The sequence below is a fragment of the Miniopterus natalensis genome, chromosome 1, assembly GCF_054644295.1.
Source record: "Miniopterus natalensis isolate mMinNat1 chromosome 1, mMinNat1.hap1, whole genome shotgun sequence".
Classification (NCBI taxonomy): domain Eukaryota; kingdom Metazoa; phylum Chordata; class Mammalia; order Chiroptera; family Miniopteridae; genus Miniopterus; species Miniopterus natalensis.
Window position 1 is genome coordinate 106,380,565 of NC_142081.1, and position 24,478 is coordinate 106,405,042.

A 24,478-nucleotide genomic window follows, 5' to 3' on the forward strand; every position below is an offset into this window, starting at 1 on the left:
AGCTTTGGCTGAGGGAGGTGTTTTTTTTCTGTTTTTTTGGGGTATAGCATTCGTGTTAAAGGTTAGGTTAGGGGTTGGGTTTAAAATTAGGGATAGCTTTAGGATTAGGTATAGGGTTAAAAGTTAAAGTTACGTTTAAGATTAGGATTAGTCTTTGGTTTAGGGTTAGGTTTAAAAATTAGGGGTAGGGCTAAGATTAGTTTTAAGGTTAGGTGTAATATTTGGAGTTCGGGTTATGGTTAAGTTTAGAATTAGGGTTAGGTTTAGAATTAGAGTAAGGTTTATGGGTAGGGTAAGGGTTAGGATTAGGTTTAAAATTAGGAACAGTGTTAGGATTAGAGTTATGGTTAGGGCTGGCATGTTATACTTAGGGTTGAGATTAGGTCATAGGAGAGTTTCATTTATTTGCGGGTGTAGTTTTGTTTCACATTTTTGAAAACCAGCATTAGAGGGAAAATGCTGTATTTTTTAGGGCTTGTGAAAAGAAAAAGAAAGAGGCCAGACAAAAACAGAAAAGTGGAAGATTTGTGCCTGACATATTAAAGTCAATGGAAAATGATGCAGGAGTAAACCAGACAGATGGCCTCCAAAGAACCAGCAGCATTTATGACCTTGATTGTAATCATTTGGGTATGTTTGCTCTTTTGTTCTCTATTGGAGTAGTGGTATATCCTCATATGAGCCCCACATTGTTTAATTGTTCACAGTGCATATAGTATTGAGTTCTCATATGGTCCTAAAGTGTTTCAGTTTTCACTACTTGAGGAAAAACTGCAAAGCAGATAGCTAGCTCATAGTCAGCATTCAGCTTACTTCATTAAATGTTACCTTTTAATTTATCTGATAAATATATCAGTAAAAGATAACTTTCAGTTTCCTAGACCCAAGGTACTTAAGCTGCCAGCCTACCTCAAACCTGTATATTAAAAATGCCTAATTTGTACCAAATTTTATTCCTGTTAGTAGACAAAACCAGTTCGCTTTTATGGAGGAAGTGGCATGGTTTTTTGAATGGCCATTGCTATAAAGGTAGCTGGCAAAATTGTTCTGTGTCACCTCTTTGCAGAAACTAATTTGCCTCACATCCCAATCCTCCCCCACTCCTGCCCCAAAGAAGTATGACCATTAATTAACTTTCAGCCTTTTCTAGAAAATATAGATGAATAAAAGTTACTAGAATCTGTTGTATAATTTCTGTTGGTTCTGCCTTGAACTTGTAACAAAGAGCTTTACAGAACTGCAAAAGTTGAGGATTGCTTCTACCAAAAACATGGCACCATACTGAGTATAGGTTACTCCTTTACCCCACTGCACCCTATTTCCCTGTCTTCATGGTGCCTCACCCCCTTTGTAATTTTGCTTATCCTTTGTAGTACAGACAAAGAAGCGGATTAGATATGTAGATGACTGCTTGCTCAGAGCTAGCTAAAATTCACTCTTTATTGTTCCAGTTTCTTCTCAGCCTTTCCTCATTTTTTCAAGTCATCCTATCACCTGTAAATTTAAAATATGCTTTTTGTCATTGCTAGAACATCTTCAGTATTCTGGAGTCCTGGGGCTACAGGAACTCTACGTACTTTTTTACTCCTAAATTTAAAATTTCCAGCCGTGTATCTCACTTTTATCATTTATTAATCTTCTTTAGTCTTAGATCTTAACATCCCTCTACCCCATCCTTTCTTTCTCTTAGTGCAGTGTTTTTAAATTGTGAATGTTACGGGTAAAGTGTTTGAAGATACAAATGTAGAACGCTAAAGTTTGGTAAACTATTTTACATGCTACCTGTATCCATAGGAAAATCATTCAACAAATATTTTTAAAGCACCTTTTGTGAACCTTTATCTGTGTTAGCTGTTAGCAACTTAGAGATAAATAAGATGAGATGATGCCTCCCCTTTGGGAAGCTCAGGCTAGGGGCAGATACTACTGGATTCTGTTTTGAATGTATCATTTTTCTAGTGTGATTTATTAGGTCTTTGTTTTGTGCCACTGTTAAGACATTATGTGTCCTCGTATTACATAAGTTATTTTGAGTGGTGGTGGTTGATGCTGTTGTTTTTATTATTATCATTACACTTTTCATGGGAAAACCACTGAAATAAAACCACATCTAACATTAAACAACTAAAGTTATGCAAAGGTGCCAACCAGTGAAAACTTAAGATGATGTGATTGTGTGTATTTTAGTGATTTACCTAAAATGTGGTTTTGCATATTTAGTGCTATAATCTATATATCATAGTATTGTTATTAAAGTACTTTATGTCTGTTATTATACTTAACAAAAATATAAATGATCTATTATAGTAGCCTCATTCACTGTACTGTAATAATCTCAGAGTAAGGACCATCTGTTATGTTTCATTTTTTGTTTTTTGTTTTTGTTTTTGTTTTGTTTTTCAAAAATATATATCTTTATTGATTTCAGAGAGAGGAAGGGAGAGGAAGAGATAGTTGAAACATCAGTGATCAAGCCCACAACTTGGGCATGTGCCCTGACCGGGAATCGAACTGTAATCTCCTGGATCCTAGGTCAATGCTCAACCACTGAGCCACACCCGGCTGGGCTATTACATATCTTTAAGTACAGCTTATAGAATAATAATAAAAATGTTATAGTTTTTCTGAGTCCTTTTTAACTTATCTAGAATTTTAGCTCAATAACTATTAGGCCTATATTGTATACTATATAGTTTGGTTTTGCTTAAAATTTTAATTAGCATGGATTTAGTTGTACATTGGTGTACATAAACTAATTGAAACATAAGAATTCAATATACATGAAGAAATATAAGGGAAATAGAGTTATTAGCTTCCTGTTTAGTTGATACAAGAGTTAGGATGAACAGGAACTTGTATTTACAAACTGGCTTAACATTTCTGTTTGCCTTTAGATGTGGCAAAGGAGACCCAAAACAGATAGTAAGGAATAATATGGCTTTCCATTTTTTTCCCTTTTTTTTTTTTTTTTTTGAGAATAAAAGCAATTTGAACAAAACATGGCCCAGTGCAGAGTGATATTCTGTCCAACTAAAATTGCTTTATATCATAATCAAATTTAACAAATATTTGTGACATTGGATTAGACACTTTTTCAAAGTGAATTCTTAATGTGGAAGGGCAGCTTGTCTTTTATATAATCATTTATCGAAATCTCCATCTTTGTACTCATAGAACTAAAGAATAGTAAACATAGTAGGTTGCCAGGAGCTACAGAAATAGACATCTGCCAGAGTAATCCTCAAAATAAACCACCATTAAGGTTCCCAGATGACCACATAAAGAATACTGTTCAAAATGGAGGAGGCTGTGACTTACCAACTCAGGTAAGCTTTCCCTGTGCCCTGTACAGGGGTGGCGTGATACTGCTGAAAAGGTTCAGGACCAAATCAGAAATCATGAGTTCTGGTTGTTAAATATGGCTTTTTATTAGTTTTGGCCCTGTAGATAAATGTCTTGATATTTATTTTCCCAGTGTCTCATTGGAAAAATGTAGGCAACAATAACAAAACATTCAGTTCTTAGAGTAAGGCTTAAATAAAGTGTGTGTGTGGTGTGTGGGTGTGGTGTGGTGTGGTGTGTGTGTGTGTGTGTGTGTGTGTGTGTGTGTGTGTGTATTTTAAATCTATTTTAAATCAGTACAGGAAGTGAGAATGTGGATACCCAGGTGGTGCTTGTTGAGTTCTGAATGCTTCTGCTAATGAAATTTGTAGAACTATAAATACCTAGAAATTTGTATACTTTATTCATACTGTGAAAATTTTTGTGGTCATATTTATAGGTAGTACTTGTTATAATAAAAACTTATCTTTTGATTTTGAAGGAATTGACTGGAAAAAAGGAACATAAAAAGTTATCTTCAAAGAAACTCAGAAATTGTGAAAGAAGAACAAATGAAAAGCTAATTAAAAGTCAGAAGCAAGGTAACATCCTTATTACGTTATTTTATAATAAGTAGAAAGCTACTATTTGAAATTTTTTAATATAATAAAAGTGATTTCATAAATTTTCAAATCTAAAATGGTAGACCAACTGTTTTAATGGTTATTAAATATTCGATGGTGTTTTGGGTTTTTTTGGGTTTTTTTAACAGATGGTTTACAAAATAAAAGAATTCATTACTTTAAATACCAGATTTACTTCTAGGTTTGCCTCCTTTAATCTAGGTGGCTTTAATAATTTTAAATCACAAAATATACATTATTTTAAATATGCTTCTAGTAATATTTAAAGACACAATCCTTTTATAAAATTGTTCATAAGCCATAATTTAATTTTGTGTAAGTGTGGATTTTCAGAGTGATTTCATTGAAATCCTGGATTCCAGAATGTATAGAACTTTTTCTCTATGCATTAGGAAGTTTAAAGTTTCATGCTGAGTTAAATCTATCAGCTTAATGGCAATTTTTCTATTTAGTTCTTCTTATAAATGAAAAGTGAAAGTGGAGGACATTTATAAGTGTGCAAAAAAGTAGACTGGAGAGCAATACTACTACTACCAACTTTATATGACTTAGGTAAAAGAATCCAGAATAGGTTGAATCTTTATTTAGATTATTTAGTGAAATTAATAAAAAATGTTTTGCTCAAAATTAGAAAGTTTAAAATTTTTAAATTGCCAGTTGAACATTTGATTCATATTATTATGAGGAATTAGAAAACATCTTACTCATAATGTGAAAAGATAGCTAATTCCATTGAGAAGTCTTGTGGAAACTTTCTTGATTTTTATTAGTGCTACTTCATGAATTATAATTTAGAAGCTTCTTTTCTTTTTGTTATTCATCTTTTAAATGTCACATAATATGTGTAGGTTGTTGCCAGTATTGTTTGTGTGATAATTTACAGTTTGTGTCTATAATTACAACTGGATAATTTAAAGTTAGAAACTAAATTAGTTTGGCTTCTGGTTTCTTAAGTTTCAGAGGATTTCTCTTATTTAATTTGCTTTCTTTAACTAGTGGCACAGTATAGTAAAGGCTCTCCAGTTCCATTCTTGTTGTTTTCCCACGATGATTCATAGAGTTTTTGGGTATTCAGCAAAAGCGAGTCTTGATGGCTGCCGTCAGGGGTGAGAATGAGGCCATGCAAGCGGAGCTCCATGTTCTCCGAATTCTCTCCTTAACAAACCCAGCTTCTGTTTCATATATTACATACCTAATAAGGTTTTAGCAACCCAGCAAATACTTATTTAGCATCTACTGTATATGTGAAAGACTCTGAACTCCAACCAAAAACAAATTTTAAAAATAAGACTAAGTTATTAAGTGGCTTCTTCAGTCTAGTTGAAAGATAAGACAAGTATAATTATATGCAGGGCATATTATCAAACATGGCATTGTTTTAAAATGTTCTGGAAATTTGAAAGCGCTTTCATTCAGTTGAGGAAATCAGGACAAAGTTTGTGGCCTAGGTAGGTTAGAGTATAAAACTGAAGCAGGTAGTGATTTGGTTTGTAAATGAGTGAAGGAAACTTTCCAAGCAGAGTGAAGGTTCAGGATTAAGAAAATGTGAGAAATGGTGGCCTCACAAACAGAGACTGGTTCAGGTATGAGTGTAGTGAGAGGTTAGAACGTACTGAAGGCCAGGTAGGGGAGCTTATATGCACACTTAGTAGACTGTGAGAAGTCATAGACAAGTTGGTATAAAAAAAAAACAGTATGTTTACAATTGAAGGGTCAGTGATCTAAACAGACTGGTGCTTCAGGAAGATTAATATGACAGTAGTGTGGACAGTGGAGTTTGTTGGGGGGAAGACAGTGTATTTTGTTTGTGAAAATAGTTTTATATTTTGTTTGTAGCTAATTTGATATTTTGATCTTTGGTTTTATCTTATGAAATTAAAGAGCAAACCGAAGAATCGAAGGTATCCATTGATATTATCATCTCAGGAAAATCGCCTTTCTCAGACAAAGAAAGAAAATGTATGGCTGCTAATCAGAAGGAAGTTTATATTGTACTAACACCGCTTAAATCTAAAAATGTGATAGAGCAAAAATGCATGAAGTATAATGTGTCCTCTGGTACCATTAAAGCAGTAACAGATTTTATAGTGCCAAAGCATCAAAAAGAAAGTGAATCAGACATAAATGAAACTACATGTCCAATCAGTAAGCCCAGAAAGACTTTGAAAAATGCATTTGAGTGTGATGTGAGTAATAAAAGTGAAAACAAGGAAGACTGCATTGAACGTGATATACTCACTGTCAACCAGAAAATAAAAATACCTGGTTTGAAAAAGAAACAGTCAGTCACCTCAGGGTTTAAGAAAAATACAAGGTTGTTATCAAAATTGAAGAAAATTGAAAAAAATCAAGTAAAACATCAAAGTTTGTCTGTTGACGAAAGTGAAACCAAAAAGATTAGCACAAAAGCTGGAGATGTTAAGAAAACCACAGAAAGAAATACCAAAGAAACAGTAGTTCACCAGAGAAAAAGCAGAAGGAATTCCACAAGGGAAATCTCAGTAATTTCTGAATCTGAAACTGAAGAAAGTGAAACTGAATTTCATATTAAAAAAAAGAAAGCTAGATGTTCTGCTAAAAATAATTCTGAGAAATCTGATATTAGAAATGAGTTTCCAGTTATTGACAAAATGGGATCTGATAAGACAAAGAAGCATTCCTTAGAATGTTTACCTGATTTAATTCAGGAGGATGAATGGAATGAGAAGGAATTACAGAAGCTTCACTGGTAAGTAGATTTGACTCTGAAATATCTACAGTGGCCACAAAATAGTTGAAGAAAACTCCAATGAGGGACTCATTTAATGACTTCTAGTCATTAAAATGGAATATGTCATCCGAAAGCACATGGAGAGAAATTACAATTTATACAGAGAATGGAGGGAAAATATAAATAACTGCCAACTAGATGGTATTTTGTGGCTGTCTATACAGTATACATATGAGAAAAATAAAAGAGAGCTTTTCTTGATTCACATTTAATATTGCAAACACATCCTCTCCCCCTGCCTACCCGTATCTACCAAAGAAAGGTAACTATGTGAGGGGATGGATGCATTGATTGTGGTGATCATTTCACAGTGTATATGTATATCAAATGATCATGTGTAGACTTTAAATATGTGTAACTTATCAGTTATTCCTCAATAAAGCTGGGAAATATATTTCAACACAGACAAATGCTCTCTCACAGCTTCACATTTTAAGAAATACTTTATAATTAAATTACCATTATAAAACCTTCAAATTTATATAGATTATTTAATTGTGTTTCTCCCCACCCCCCAATTTATAGAAAAGAAAATAGTCTCAGATATTAAGTGATTTTTTCCAAAGTTTCATTGTTACTGCAGCTTAATAAGACCTGGATTTGGCTACATAGACTTGACAAGCAGCATCAGTAGTCTACTAGTATTAGAAGCCAGATCATAGTTGAGCAGTGAAGAGCGAATGGGATAATAAAGACAGTTTAGGTGGACAACAAAGGAGTTTGGCAGTGATGGGGAATAGAAAAGCGTACGTAATAGAAGAGAGTGTGAAGGGAAGACGTGTGGTTGCTTGTTTGATTTGTAAAGGACTCATGCCAGAGTATGGTGGTTTGCTGATGGAAATGAGCTAGTAGAAAGGAAGGAAGTATGATTGATAGAAGAGAGAAGGATGACATGGAAACATACTGCTTTCAGTGTTCCACTCCCTTGTATACTCCTGAACCGTGTAACATTTGGAATTCATTCTTGAAACTCTTCTTACAGCATCTCTGCACCATATTCTTCCTTTTTCAGTTGCCTAAATGTACCTTCTCTTTCTTGAGGCATAGAAGGTAATCTTCATTCTTATTCTTCAGAGATTTTGGTTTGGCCACTTTCTTGCTTCTCAGTGATCTTTTCCTCCTAGATTTCTAACTTCCTTCTATGTACAGGGACTTCCAAATCTTTATTTTTGGTCCTGAATGCTTATATTTAGGTTTGTATTTTCCTTTGCCTGCTGGAAATCTCTACGTAAGTCTCACCTATATCTCTATATCAAAAATCAGACTTATTTCTCCTACCTGTACACTGCCTGACATTCCTATTTCTGAAAATATAATTCTTTCAGTCAACTAAGTTTAAACTCTTTGTCATTATTAATTTTTCAAAACTTTAATTAGTTCCCAAGGAGCTACAGATCTTTCTCACAGGGTCATTTTTCATCTGCACCCTTTTTCTTGAGACTACTCTTTTTCAGATTTTTAATGCCTTTTGCCTGAACTATGAAAGTAGCTTTATATTTGTATTTTGTTCTTTTCATCTGTGTAACCTTTTATACATCTCCAGATTAGTCTTAATGTATAGTTGTGATTCTGACAGATCAAAAACCTTCATTGCATTATTACTAATCTTCAAATTGTATAGATTTTTCTGCCTTGCATTGACAGCATATAATATATTGACCTCAATTATTCTTTTCAGCTGTATCCCCCATCATTTCCTTATAATAAAGGTTCTCAACCTTTGCTGTATATTTAGATCATCTAAAGAGATTTTTTAATGCTTGAACTGCAGTTCCCAGTAAGATGGAGTAAGCCCACTCCACTCTTGCTTCTCTGCCGCTATAAAACCAAGACAGAATGCATACAGCAGCTTTTTATTGACTCAGGTAAATAGTAGCAGGTCACTTGGGGAAGACAAAAATTTAAGTACTACCAAACTGGCAGTGAATTTCCAGTTTTTCACTTGATATCACCCAAGCTAAACTCAAGGCTGCCTAACACCTGGATGTGGGCACTGGGGTACGACAGGGTTAAGAGAAGAAAGGGGACTACTAATGCTCAGAAACAGTAGGGGAAATGCCCCAGTTCTCTTTCTTTCTTTTCTTTTTTTAATACATTTTTATTGATTTCAGAGGGAAAGGGAAAGGGAGAGAGAGAGAGAAACATCATTGATGAGAGTCAGTGATCAGCTGCCTCCTGCACGCCCCCCTACTGGAAATCGAGCCCACAATTTGGATATGGTGCCCTGACTGGGAATCAAACCATGACCTCTTTGGTTCATGAGTCGACACCAGCCAGGCCAGTTCTCTTTCTTTTTTTCCTTTCTTTTATACCCCATTTCCATGCAGTCCTGCAGGGATTAAAATCACAGCAGCAGCTGGGGCCCACACATACCTAAAACTCTGAAAGTGGGGAACCTTCCTCTCCAGTAAGAGAAGTAGAGCTCTCAAGAGGGTGGGAAAAATCGTGTGTTTTTCTCATTCTGTCCTCATCTTGGCACTGGAGAAAGATGCAATTGTAAGAAGTTTACAGCAAAGCTAGGTAACTAAAGCCCCCATCTTTCTCCCAGAGAAACAAAAGCAGAAACCCTAAGAAACCCAAAGTTGCAGAGAGGGAGAAGATAACCTTTTAAAGCTGTTTATGAACTTTTGGGCTCACCCCTGAGAAATCTAGAGCTGCTATACCAGTACCTATGAAAGATTTCAGTAAGGAAAATTATGAGGAATAAAGAAGTACTTTACAAAATTATCAAGGATATAAAACAACTCAATGATACATCAACTGTTTAATAGACATTTATGGAACAGTCCACCCAGTAATGGGGCAGGGGGTTAATTCCAAGGGTGGGTAGAGCATCAAGATAGGACATCATATTTACTGGGTCATAAATATTAAACTTAAAATAACTGAAGTCATACAAAGGGTGTTCTCTTACCATAATTGAATTAAATAACAAATCAATGAAAGATAACAGGAAATTTTCCAAGTGGTTGAAAATTTAACACACTGTAAAAGTCCACAGGTCAAAGAGGAAGTTTCAAGGGAACGTATTCTGCACTGAACAAAAATGAAAATACATCAAAATCTGCAGTGTAAGCCCAGAAGTTCATAACTTTATGGGGTAGTTTTACTGAGCTCATCTCTTCTGATTTCTGTGGTACTTTCTGCATAAATTAATTGTTGCACATTCTTTAATGAATGGACTACTAAGTAGTAAAACAGAAGAATTACTGTTCCCTATAACAACTTGAACGAATTTCAAAGGTATTATGCTGAGTGAAAAGAGCCTGCTCTAAAGGCTACGTGTTATATGCTTCCATTTACTATATATGAAATCCTGGAAGAGACAAACCAAAAAGAAAATAGATCAGGGGTTGGCAGTTGTTACAGTGGTGGGTGACAGCAAAACGGCAGGGATTTTTTTCAGAACTCTGACCTGCAGCCATTCCTTTTGAAATTTACCAAACTATAACTATGAACTGTTTTCATTCCTTAACCACATATCTTGTTTCCTCATCTTCATTTCTTGGCCAATATAGTTGCCTCATTTTCACCTGTTATATTTTTTATCCATCAAATTTTATCTCACATCACCTCCTCCTTGTAACTTTTACATGTCATCATCTGTTTCTACCACAAACTCAGATATAATGCCTCTTTCTGAAAAATGCAAAGTATTGCCACCCTAGACCTACTAAATTGAAATCTTCAGGGGTAAAGTCTGACTCTGTTTATTTTACTCGTTTGCTTACTTGCTTGTATTTTTGCTATAAGCTCAACTGATTCTTTTTTTGAGAGAGAAACAGTTGATCATGATTGATCGGCTGCCTCCTGCACATGCCCCAACGGAAGATAAAACCCTCAACCTGGGTATGTGCCCTGACTGGGAATGGAACCCGCCACGTTTTGGTGTACAGGATGACACTCCAACCAATTGAGCCACACTGGCCAGGGCATTCCTCAAGTGACTCTTAGTTGCAGCCCGCTGCTTTGTTTGCCACATCATGCTGATAAACTAGGAGGATAGACAGATATTTGGCAAAAATAACTAATCACTGTAAGAAAATTATGAGTGTGTATTAGAGAAATCTGATGGTGCAGATACTTGAACTGAGATCTAAAGGATAAATGAATTATTTAAGCCCAAGATTTATGATAAATATATTTTAAGTAGGACAGTATGTAAAAGTAGAAAGGAAGAGCATATTTAGAAATACTGAAAGGCCAAAATGACTGGAGTACAGAAAGTGAGAGAACAGTACAGGATGAGACTAGACAGACAGACAAGGAACAATGTAGGTTGTACAATTTTGGTTTTTATGATAAGAATAATGAAGTGAGGTTTAAGTAGGACTGGAGTGACATGACTAAATCTGCCTTTTAAAATTATCTTGGAGGAGACGTTAATTACAAACTAGTTTCTTATTAAATGTATTAAGTATTTTCATGACAAAAGAGCCCTTTCAGGCATTTCTAGACTTGAAAATTACCTGTGTACACAAATAGGGAATCTTGAGCTCCTAAATCTTTTTAGTGATTAATTGTGCAAAAGAGTAGATCATTAACAGTTTTTAATACCCATAGTATTCTTTTCTGCATGCAGTGAATGGTATTTTGTAGTCAGCTGGTACCTGTTCACAAGAGCTGATTTCTTAAAATTTCAGGAATCCTACAAATTGTCATTTAAAAGTAAATAAATTTAGCCCTAGCCCATGTGGCTCAGTGGTTAAGTGTTGGCCCACCTACCAAAGAGTCGAGGGTTCTATTCCCGATCAAGGGCACATACCTGGGTTGCAGATTCGATCCTCAGCCCCATTCGGGGCATGTGCAGGAAGCAACCAATTGATGTGTCTCTCATCTCACTCTCTCTCTCTAAAAATGGGAAAACTATCCTTATGTGAGGATTAACAGCAACAAAATTAAATTTATTAAAAACAGTAATACTCTAAACTCATTACTTCCTAGTTATTTCAGTACATTTTATTATGTATACCCTTAAGGTTCTTCACATCTGTTATACCTGTATGGTGAAGATTCTTTGTAGTCATGTGCCATGGCACATTTCTTATTCCTCATTCAACATGATGTTGGTAGGTTGAAATCAGCCACATTAGGGTTATTTACAATATGAAAATTTGCCAGCTCTGAAAAAAAGGACTTTTTAACCCCAGACAGCTGGTTGTTAAAAAATTTATCAGTACAACACTGCATAATATAAAATTTATTCAGGGGGAGTGGTGGTGCGGTAATATGTGTACCAGGTTCTAAATAATAATTTACAAATGACCTTTTAGAATGTAACTCATTCGTTAAATTGGAGAACTACCTTATATTGACTTAGTTTTTTTTCTATTTCAATTTTCATTTCCCTTAAGTATTATATCTAAAATATTCTGTTCTATAAAATGTAATGCTATACTGAAAGCAAGCATAACACTTTTTAATAATTTAAAACCTGGAATGTATACAAACTAAGAGCTCATCTTCCAATATATTTAACACCAGTAATATTTGAGCAACAGTGTAGAAAAGTTAGTCATGCTGGAACCTCCCAAAAGATCACATCATTGACTAGTTGGACTTGGGAAGAAATGTCTTAAGACAGGGAATGATTTAAAAGATCATTCAGATTAAAAAGATTAAACAAAATAGAATGCATCTACTAGATATGTTAAATTACATCTTCATATTTTAAGCAGTAGAATAAGTTATTGAGCGTAGGGAGTAGTATCTTCTTTCCAAATAGTTATCTAGAATGATTTTGGTAAAATTCCTTTAGTTCATTAAGTCTTGTTGATTTAGTAGTACAAATTCAGGTTGTTTTTCTTTATTTGAATTTCTTATTCTTTAACTGGTTTTGATCTTCCATAGTGCTTTTACATCTTTTCCCAAGCACAAACCTGGTTTCTGGTCAGATGTAGCTATGGCTGTAGGTTCTCGATCTGCTGAAGAATGCCAGAGGAAATACATGGAAGATCCCCAAGGAAATGGATCCCAGAAACATGTTGCTAAGAAAAAGCCAGTCAATCCCAAAGGCCAAAAAAATGGTAACCTTTATAGTAAATATTTTTTTCCTAGTTATCAGTATCAATTTCTAATCACTCACTAGATATATTTTATATTTATCCATGTGTCTTACAGACATTTTCTTACAATTTTAATGCTAGAAAGAACTCTAAAGATCATTTGTTACTCTTTAATCTTACCTAGTTAATTCCATCAGCATTAGCCTCAGCAGCCTTGTGCTTTGACTTTGTCCTTGGAAATCTGCAGTTGGATCCACAAATTTCAATATCTGGATTATTGTTCTAAGGGTCTAATTTAATTTCCGGTCACTTGGGTAGGGTACCCTAGTAATTCATAAGAAAACTCAGAATAAATTTCATTTTCATGGCCCCCAGGAGCAGAGAAGTCCTATTCTAAACTTTGGGGAATGTCCAGTATCCCTGTCCTAATTAAATGAGGTTTATATTTTAGAAAAATCAATAAATTAGTTATCAGTAAGAGGAGAGTGGAAGGTAACCTTCCTCACAAAATAGAGGCTGAATTTACTTAATATGAATACACAGTTTAGATTTTGTAAAGTTTGTTAACTTTAGAACAGTTACTCTAAATGACCAAATTCTTACCAAAATATTTTTCTGACTCTTAGGCAAGAGAGGTGATACAGATAAACAGGAAACTATTAAGATAACTGCCAAAGTGGGAACTCTTAAGAGGAAGCAGCAGATGAGGGATTTCCTGGAACAGCTGCCAAAAGATGATCATGATGACTTTTTCAGCACAACACCTTCGCAGAAACGGAGAGTCCTGGTAAGAGAGAGTCCTTGAATGCATGAAATCACTGTTTTCTTCATATTTTTATCTTCATTTTTATATATGGTTAACGTTCGTCCCTAATATTTAGGATGAGGATTGATAGTCTCCACAGACATGACTCAGGTGTAGTACAGGAAGCATTCTGCCAATACATGCCATTCTCATTAGTGTCCAGAGTCTACCCTTCAGTGGGGTTCAAAGGGAATGTTTGTATAGAACCAAATAGAAAACCCAGAAACAGGCCAAATGTATATATTTCACATTTCATATGCAATGACGCAAACTTTTTTTTTAAGTGATAAAAGATTATTACCTACTTACTGTATAGTAAATTACCTACTGTATAGTAAAATCAGTGACAGCACAAGATTGACAGATTTGAATGTTTAAAAGAATTTTTATAGTATGAAAAATCATAACTAAAAACTTCATGATTAGGATAAAATATTTGCAACAAATAAACAATGCCAATAATATTTATGGTATAAAGAGCTCATTTAAATAATGTTGCTAGAATATAAAGTATCAAGATCACAGAAAAAAGTGGGCAAGAAAATTTCAAAAGGCTGAATGAACTGGTCATTTTACTGTCATCAAAGGAAAACAAAATAAATTATATGTAAGTATACCTTCTAAATTATAGAATCATTTTTAAAATAAGATAAAATATCCACTAACAAAAAGCAATGGAGATGTTGATACAGTCATACATCAGTGGATGTGGAGTTAAATCATACTGTTTGGAAAGTATTATGGCAACATATGAGAACCATAAAGATTAATTCTACTCATAGGAGTCTATCCTAAAAAATTGAAAAGAAGCCACAAATCTTTACAAAGATATTCATTGCATGTTTATCTTTATATTGCAAAAAAACCTAGAATCCATATGTCCACTAAGAATGTTCTCCATAAACATAGTGAAGTACAGTACAAATATTAAGTGCAAATTTGAGACTGTTTCTAGAACCTAAATATAAATGTTAAGAATATTAAGATGAAAGTAATGCTAAGATAGATGGATCTACACAGCTGGACTATTAAGTGTAAAAGTTGAGTTTTTTTATAAGGGTACTTTTTTCATCTCATTTTTTAATACTGTCAAGTCGTCTCCACTTTTTAAAGGCTACACAATGATTTAATAATTTAGTAACATCATTATCTGGGCCCCCTTTTGCCTACACAGATTATAAAGGGAAGTATTTTAAGGGAGCCATCTTAGGCTTACTGTGTTTTCTGTATAACAACATGGTCCTTTAGCGGTTGTACCCATTGTATTATTCCACCATCATTTCAGTTAAAGATAATGAAATAGAGAAAGCAGTGAAGTAGTTCACTTTCTGTAGCATAAGTTTGCTTTCTCTGAGGTTTTAATATAAAGGTAAATAAAATCTTAAGAACTGAATTGTTTACTGGACACTTATACACATAAAAGTTTAATACTGCTGCCTGGCCAGCGTGGTTCAGTGGTTGAATGTCGACCTATGATCCAGGAGATTGAGGTTTGATTCCCGGTCATGTGCCCGGGCTGTGGGCTCTACCCCCAGTGGGGGGCATGTGGGAGGGAGCCAGTCAGTGACTCTCATCATTGATGTTTCTATCTCTCCCTCTCCCTTCCTCTCTCTGAAATCAGTAAAGACATATTTTTTTTAAAAAATTTAATATTGCTTGAGTTCATATTAAGTACCAAGCATAATAGTAAATGAATTACAGTTTTGTTTTGTCTACACAGAGGTCAGCAAACGATGGCCCATGGGCCAAATCTATCATACCACCTTTTTTGTAAGCACAATTTTATTGGAAAACAGACATAACCAGTGTTCACACATTGGCTGTAGCTGCCTCCAAGCTACAACAGCAGAGTCACGTAGTTGGGTCAGAGAATATATGGACCACAGAGGCAAAATATTTACTATCTGACTCTTTACAGAAAACATTTGCTGACACCTGGTCTATTACAACTTTTAGAAACAGATGTCATTGTCTCATTTTACACAACAGAAACTCAGTTTTTTAGAGGACAAGGCTCTCTTCTCTGCCTACTAATATTTTTCATTATCTCAGAAAATTATAAGGCAGAAAAAACATAGCCCTTCAAAAACATGTGATAATGAGTTTTATTATTAGAGGTGCCTGCTGATAATGAATATTTGCATTCTAGTTGCCAAATTTCCAGTTCGATCAAGAAGATGATGATATGCTGCCAAATATGGACAGAAATCCAACAACTCCATCCTCAGTTATCTTTCCATTGGCAAAAACTCCTCAGTGTCAGCATGTGAGTCCTGGAATGCTAGCCTCTATAAATAGGTAAATATTTATGCATGTGATACTGTCATTCTCTGCATCAGCATTTAATATTTCATGAGTTGAGGAGTAAATGTCAGTAATGAGAATAGTCGTTATTTTTTAAAAAATCAAGAATAGTTCCTAGAAGTCAAGAATGGACAGTTTCAACAAGCAAAGGTGTTATTCAATAATGTTGGGACACAGCTCACACTTTACCTTAGGATAAATTCCAAATGGATCAAAGTTTTACATGTAAAAAATTAAACTATAAAGTATACCTAAAGTAACCTTGTAGAATTATTTTACAGTTTTAGATTAGTGAAGGTCTGACTATGATGCAAAACACAGAAGCCACTAACAAAAAGAATATAATGCGCTATATTAAAAAAAAGTTTCATCTGGTACCAACCAACCATAAACAATCAAAAGACAACAAATAACAATTGTTGGAGAAGATACAGAGAAAAAGGAACCCTCGTACACTGCTGGTGGGAACATAAATTAGTATAGCTATTATGGAAAACAGTGTGGACCTTCCTCAAAAAACTAAGAATAGAGCTACCATATGACCCATCAATTCCTCTTCCTGGTATCTACCTGAAAAATTGAAAATACTTACTTGTAAAGATATAAGTACCCCTATATTCACTGCAGCGTTATTCGTGATAGCCAGGACATGGAAACAACCCAAGTATCCTTTGCTGGATGAATTGGATAAAGAAGATGTGGTATATATATACAGTGGAATACTACTCTGTATAAGATGAAATACTGCCATTTGTGTCAACATGGATGGATCTTTTTATTTTTTTTATTTTTTAAATATATCTTTATTGATTTCAGAGAGAGGAAAGGAGAGGGAGAGAGAGAGAGAGAAACATCAATGATGAGAGAGTCATTGATCGAGCCCAAAACCCAGGCATGTGCCCTGACCAGGAATCGAACCCCAATCACCTGGATCCTAGGTTGATGCTCAACCACTGAGCCACGCCCAGCTGGGCTGGATGGATCTTTTTTAAAAAATATTTTTAGAGGAAGGGAGAGGGAGAGAGAAACATTGGTGTGAGAGCAGAACATTGATCAGCTGCCTCCTACACGACCCCCACTGGGGATCCAGCCTGCAACCTGGGCATCAGGTTGATCGAGCCCAAAACCCAGGCATGTGCCCTGACCAGGAATCAAACCAGCATCCTTTTGGTGCACAGGACGGCGCCCAACAAACTGAGCCACACCAGCCAGGGCTCCATGGGTGGATCTTGACTATCATGCTCATTGAAATAAGTCAGATGGAAAAGGACAAAGAATCACGATTTCACTCATCTGTGGGATATAAAATAGAAAGCAACAAATGAATGAACAAAACAAAGACTCAAGGACACAGACAACATTATGGTGGTTACTAGAGTGGGTGGGAGGGTCAAATAGATGGTGATGGGAGGAGACTAAACTTTGGGTGGTGAGCACACTGCAGTATACAGATGATGTATTATAATGACCACTCGAAACCTTTATAATCCTATTAACCAATATCATCCCAATATATTTAATATTTTAAAAAGACAAATGACAGTTTGAGAAAAGAATATGTGGAACTCATCCCGGAAAAAGGCTAATTTCCCTAATATAGCAGTCCTGCAGATTAGGAAAGCCATTCTCGTGAATTACTAGCAAGAAGGTAAATTAGTTCAATCTCTTCAGGCAGCAGTGTTATCAGTATATATCAAAGTTATAAATGCGCATGCTCTTTAACCTAGCAATCCTACTTCTAGAATTGTGAATGTTCAGTTTATTCCTTGCAGTATTTATAATGGCAAAATACTGGAAGCATCTCAAATGTCCATCAATAAGGACTAATCAAGCCCTAGCCAGAGTGGCTCAGCAGTTAGTGTCGGCCCCTAAACCGAAGGGTTGAGGATTCAATTCCAGTCAAAGGCATGTACCTGGGTTACAGGTTCAGTTCCCGGCTACAGTCAGTACATGAGATGTCAAGTAACTTCTGATACATTATATAGCTATAGAAATGAATGGGAAGTTCTTTATGTACTATTATGGTAAAATGTCCACAATATAATATGTAAAAAATGTTATATACATTGAATTATGTTGCCATTTATATATAGGTTTGATATACATGAGTATGTATATGTATATACTTTTACATAATTGCTTTATTTCATTAAGTATCTCTGGAAGGATACATGAGAGACTGAAAACATTGATGATCCCTAGGGAGAGGAACTGAGATACCTTGGGAGACTTTGAATTTTTAACTATGTGAATATAGGAACTATCTGAAATGTAAATAAAATTTATTTTTCTAGACTGAGGACTGCAAAAAAAAAAATCATTGGTATTTTGATGGGGATTGCATTAAATCTTTATATTGCTTTGGGTAATATGCAAGAGTATGGTACACATTATATCTTAATACAGTCACACATTTACAAATTTCTACGTCATACCTTTTTTTTAAAAAATGTCTTTATTGATTTCAGAGAGAGGAGGGGGGTGAGAGAAACATCAATGATGAGAGTCATTGATTGGCTGTTTCCTGCAGGCCCCCTACTGGGGATGGAGCCCACAACCCGGGTGTGTACCCTGACTGGAAATTGAACCTCGATCTCCTCATAGGTCTATGCTCAACCCCCAAGCCCTGCCTGCCAGGCTCTACACATCATACCTTTAAGGTTGCTCATGGGCGTTTCCCCGCTGCCGGGGTCAAGGGTCAGGGTTCCGGGTTCCGGTCCGTGGGCCGAGGGAACAGCGGGCGGGGGAGGCTCCAGCACCAGACTTGAGGAGCTAGGAGTAGCCACCTAAAGGCCCCAGAGCCAGCGAAGACCGAGCCAGCAGCACCGCCTTGGCCCTCCATGGCGGCCGTCAAGGACATCGATGAGGACCATGATACCTCCACTGAGAATGCAAACGAGTCCAACCACGACCCTCAGTTTGAGCCTATAGTTTCTCTTCCTGAGCAAGAAATTAAAACGCTGGAAGATGAAGAGCTTTTCAAAATGCAGGCAAAGTTGTTTCGATTTGCTTCAGAGAACAATCTCCCACAATGGAAGGAACGAGGCACCGGCGACGTGAAGCTCCTGAAGCATAAGGAAAAAGGGACCATCTGCCTCCTCGTGAGGAGGGCTAAGACCTGGAAAATATGCACCAACCACTATATCATGCCAATGATGGAGCTGAGGCCACACGCAGGCAGTGACAGTGCCTGGGTCTAGAACACCCACGCTGACTTCACTGACCAGCTCCGGAAGCCTGAGCTGCTGGCCATTCGCTTCCAATGCTGAAAATGCACAGAAACTCAACACAAATTTTGAAGAATGCAGGAAAGAGATCGAAGAGAGAGAAAAGAAAGGAGGATTGGGCAAAAACGATAATGCCAAGAAAGTGGCTGAAAAGCTAGAAGCTCTTTTGGTGAAGGACAGCAAGGAGTCCACAGACGAGGAGACCACAGAGAAAGCTGAGGAGAAGCAGTAAGTCCTCTGCCCTTGTTTTCTGTTCCTTCCTTTCTTTTCCTTTTTTAAAATTTTGCCCTGTGCCGCCTTTTTGATTTTTTATTTGGCTCTGTTTTTACAAGGGACTTCATATATATAAAGAACTGAATTTAAAAAAAAAAAAAAGGTTGCTCCCAAATAGTCATAAAGGAATGGATAATCAATCATATAGGATCTTGGAGCCAAGAGGAAGAATTAGAATTGGTGCTCAGCTAGTATTTACTGTCAAAAAATAACACACAAAAAAAACTAGAAATTGTAGGGGGAAATGAGAATAACCATTCTGTTTAGCTGCAGTTTTCATCTATAAATTGAGGAAAGCATATTTGCTAGGAATGAGAAGATTAAGAGATAAGATATATCTCAAGGGGCAGGGGTTCAGCCAGGAAGAGATCAACCAAAGAACTCATATACGTAACCAACACACACAGACAGTTGTATGGTGAAGGCCTGGGGTGGGGCAGGGGGTGGGAGAAGGGGCGTACAGGTTGGGGGAAATTGGGGACATTTGTAATACTGTCAATAAAATTTAAATAAATAAAAATTATAACGAGAAAGGGAGAAAGATAAGATAAAGCCCTGGCCAGTTTCACTCAGTGGTTAGTGTCAGGCCGTGCACCGAAGGGTTGCAGATTCGATTCCCTGTTCAAAGGCACGTACTTGGGTTGCAGGTTCAATCCCTAGTCCCAGTTGGGGCACTTGCAGAAGGCAAGCCAATTAATGTGTCTCTCTCTCATTGATGTTCCTCTCTCCCTCCCTTCCCTCCTTCCCTCCTTCCTTTCTCTTTCTCCCTCCCCTCCCCCTTCCACACTCAAAAAATCAGTGGAAAAAATATCTTCGGGTGAGGATTAACCAAAAAAAAAGAGAGAAGGTAAAAAGAAATGAGAACAAAACTTCATATATGTGCACTGAATTGAAGACTCAACACAGTTGGATGCTACAAATTAAGGGTTTTCATCACCTTAAATTTATCAACTTCAAGATTCAATCTGGATTAGGGAAGGAAGTGACCAGGAGAAAAGAGTGAAAGGTGTAACAAAGGGAATCTAGGGATAAGAAGTCTCAGTGAGTTTTGAAAAAGAGGCAGCAGCAAGATAGATTGGAAAGAGCACAAATGGGACAATGAAGAAGCAAAACCGTAATTTACTAGAATGTTCTTATTTGGTATTTCCATTTCCTTTAAATGTTTGAAGTTTTTTTTCCATCTCTCAGGGCATACCATTGTCTTCTTAAAAACATTAGAGAAAACGCACTTTTTAAAGACTGAAACACAAATTAATTTTGTCAGTTGTTGTTCAACCTGTGGATAAAAGGTATGATAGTTAATGTTGACTTGTAATTATTTTGTCTTCAAACAGGAATGATTGTGATAAATATGTTTTTCATATGCAAAAAAAACATAAAAATAAAGGCGGCATTGTCTGGGGCAATATCAAGAAAAAAACAGTAAGTATTTTTGTTCTTTGCATTGGATTTAGTAAATGCATACATATTGAACATATGGCAAATTGTGTAAGTTTTAAGCTATGTAAGAGACCTTACTTAGGTGCTTAAAGCCTAATACAAGTAAATGAGGCTGTGAATGAAGTAAGTACATAAGTGCCATAAATTACAGGTGGCAGTTGATAGACTAAAGCATTTGAGGAAAGTGAGAATGGTAAAAATTTTCATTTGAAGAGTCAGGTAGGGTGGGAAAAGTACTTACAGGTCAGGGAAGGACATTTCAGGCAAGACACAAAAGCGTGTCTGTTCAATGATTGGGGAATAATCTAGATTGAGTTATGATTGTCAATATAATAAGAAATTGCATCAAATCCCATGCATCTTCTTAATGTTTTTCAGATTCAGCTACTTAATTTATATATATAGATCAAGATTTAAAATGTAATTACAGAAAAAATTTTAACTCTAAGTTGCCTTAATAGTGATCTATATCCCTTTGATAAAAAATTGGGAGAATCCTTTATCCTCTTGAATTAATTTTTAAATTTTTAGTTTGATTTTAATTTGGATAATTTATATCCAGATAAATGTACAAGTATTCTGGAAAACTCATTCACCTCAAATTTCCTCAAAGTAAATAGCTAATTTTAGAGAATGATAGTTTATGGAGGTAGTAGAATGGGAAATGACTGCCTTATCCCCTGAAGGTATATTCCTTCTGACCAAATTATGGCCATCTCCTCCTCCCTTACCCATGTTGAAATTTATATTGTACACTTGCTAGAGTAAAATTTCTCTCAGAGAGTCTCTAAACTTTGGGATTACTTAATCACATCCATTCTTTGTGGGCTTCACTAGTCCATAGGAAATGATACCTCTGGTGACCTTGGTTGAAAATTAGCCTGGAGACTAAATTCTTCAAAAGAAATCTCTACTCCATAATTGAAAATGTAGGCAGACTCCCTCTTGGTGTTTCTCAGAGTCCCCTTTTCCAGTCCCACATTCCTTATGAAAATTAAATTTTGGTTTGTTGTAAAGGACCAGGAATCACCTTAACATGGTGAGAAAGACTTGCCTTCTAGTCCCTGTTTTGCCAGTAAGGAGTTGGGTTGCCTTGACAAGTGTTTGTCAAACTTTAATGTGCATGAGAGTCACCTAGGGATCTTGTTAAATCCTAGATTCTGATCCAGTAGATTTGAGATTCTTTCTGCATTTCTAACAACCCCCAATCCAGGTGATGCCCCTGCTACTTATCCATGGATCATACTGAGTAGTAGCAAGACCCTAGTCCGTTGTTCTCTGCAAAATGAGAAAAAGTTCATATGGATATATGTATAAGGACCCTTCCTATTAAAAATTTATTTCTCTGTACTTCTGACATAATGTCAACTACTTTTCTTTTTCTTAAAATATATCTGTATTGATTTCAGAGAGAGGAAGGGAGAGGGGGAGAGAGAATTGAAACATCAATAATGAGAGGGTCATCATTGATCGGCTGCCCCTGGAATGCCCTCGACTGGGGCTCGAGCCTGCAACCGGGCATGTGCCCTGACTGGGAATCGAACCGTGATCTCTTGGATCCTAGGTCGATGCTCAACTGCTGAGCCATGCCCTGCCAGGTGGACTTTTGTTTTCCTTAATGGATTATAATTTGAGCCACCAAATTATATCATTATGCTTTAGCCCCCTTTTTTCATAGACTAATATTTTGTATCCAATGTGTGAGGATAGAAAGAGCAAAGGATTTATATAGTGTTAAAAGTTTGGATGTCAAGGTCTGTCTCCCTATACCAGCTTTATGTTGAAGCATGACCTGGGGGTCATAATGATATGGTTCCTCTCACCAAATGATTTTGAGAGCTAAAAGATGTAATAGTGTTTTGACTCATTTCACACAAAAAATTTATTTACATCACAATCTATCAACACAAGTTTGTATCTCAAAAGTTTCTTTCAAAAATACTTGCCTTACCATAGTGGTTATACTGTCATGTTTCCTTTTCTGTTTCTTTTTATTTTTTAAAGATAACCAGCTATGGCCAGTAGTTTAAAAAGCACTCATGTATGTAAGCATGCATTACACATTTAAAGCTTACAATATAAATTACCATTGTAGACAAGATTTTAAAGTACAGAGAATTTTTAAATTTTGCTAATATAATGTCATGGCATAAGTACTTAGATTTTGGCAACTTTTAGAGGCCCATAGACTATCCTTTAACTGCTGTTGCATTAGTTTGTAATGTGGAAAACAACACTGAATAAATCGTGGTTCTTGCCCCAGATAAATTCATCTTAAAGAGAATTAGACATTTTATGGATAATTATAATGTGATTAGGTATTGTTATAAGGACTCTGCTCTGGGGATAAAGCATGCTTAATGTTGTCTAGGTTTAAGGCAGGCTTCACAGGAGGTACCATTTTGCTATTAATATGAACTCTTCTTGTAGGTTGAAAGTGATTTTCCAACTCCAACAAGAAGAAAAACCCCATTTAACAAAGGTAATACACTTATATCTTTCTTTATTAGCTCAGTCTCTTTATTAACATGATACTAAAATTAACTGCTCTCAAGTGGGCAGACCTACCATTTGGTTTCTTGTGGTTATTTTCTTTGAAATTACTTTTAGAAATGTATTAATCTTTTTTATTAAACTCTTCTTAGGAGAAAACTCTAATATTGGAAAACTTTTCATTGATGCTATGGAGTCTTTGGATGAAGAAGAGAAAGATTATTATTTTTCAAGCTCTGATTCTGCATAGTAAAAGTGAGAATATTTCCAGTATTTTTATCAAGAAGCAGACAGTTATTCATACCTTCATTTGGAGTATATATTTTCTTTATAATGTAGCATCTTTTGAAATTGTGGACTCCTTTTCAAAGGTTTATATGTTTGTATTCAAAGTTAAAGATCCTTCTATGGAATATTCCTCATTGCTGCAGCTTACTAAAAATATAAGGAAAAATGTTTTGCTTGCTGTATAGATATTTCTAAAATTCTGTTTTTGCCATGTTTCATAAGCATCTGTTTAAGAAAATCATGTTCCAAACTGGACTTTTTAAATTTTTGAAGAAAATGTTGCTATCCTTAAAGGAGGAGGTTAGGGAGAATAAAAGATAGATTGTACTGATAGCTAATGAGTTCATGAAAACTTGAAGTTAGCATTCTTTTCACCTCTTGGTATATAAGCCAGAGTTGATATGATGTTTAAATTACATGTTTTAACTATGCTTTTTTTCCTCCTGATTGTTTTTCTTAAAACTTGTGATTGTCATACCTTTCGAACCTATGTAAATTTTAATTTATTGCTTTTTCAGTATTTTATTAGGTAGAGTCCGAGAACAGATTTTGTTGCATTCTTAAGCCTTATTTACATATGCAGACATAGCTTAAATTTGGCCCTAAGTATTTAAAAGACTGGAAGAGACCATAAGGACTCAAGTTAGTATGTCATAGTAAACATTGTTTTCCTTTCAGACAGCTCTTTTAGGGGGGTAGAAAAACTTCTTTTCGCTTATTCTGCCATTATGTTTTAAAATTTGACATAGACTATTCCCCTTTAGTTACAGTACATGTTCACCTACCTTTCTCTCCAGTTAGGTTGTTCAAATAAAATTAGTTTGCTTTTATAATATTTGTGTTTTTGTTTTTTTCCCCCCAGAACGTGTAGTAAAAGGTACATTTTCTTGTGTCTTAAGAATTGTCAA

General features: G+C 35.6%; 1 protein-coding gene and 1 pseudogene across 1 annotated transcript in view; both read left to right on the forward strand.

Moving 5' to 3' along the window:
* The window catches only part of MIS18BP1 (MIS18 binding protein 1), a 40,364-nt gene extending 16,634 nt beyond the window's left edge, over positions 1-23,730 (forward strand). The window contains exons 8-17 of the mRNA XM_016217353.2: positions 473-630; positions 3,175-3,326; positions 3,824-3,923; positions 5,847-6,693; positions 12,586-12,761; positions 13,367-13,527; positions 15,695-15,843; positions 20,684-20,771; positions 23,220-23,271; positions 23,435-23,730. Coding sequence (XP_016072839.2) covers positions 473-630; positions 3,175-3,326; positions 3,824-3,923; positions 5,847-6,693; positions 12,586-12,761; positions 13,367-13,527; positions 15,695-15,843; positions 20,684-20,771; positions 23,220-23,271; positions 23,435-23,532 — 1,981 coding nt within the window. The 3' untranslated portion in view covers positions 23,533-23,730. The remainder of the gene's footprint in view (positions 1-472; positions 631-3,174; positions 3,327-3,823; positions 3,924-5,846; positions 6,694-12,585; positions 12,762-13,366; positions 13,528-15,694; positions 15,844-20,683; positions 20,772-23,219; positions 23,272-23,434) is intronic.
* Positions 18,644-19,874, forward strand: LOC107540577 (ran-specific GTPase-activating protein pseudogene; annotated as a pseudogene).
* Positions 23,731-24,478: the final 748 nt, after the last annotated feature.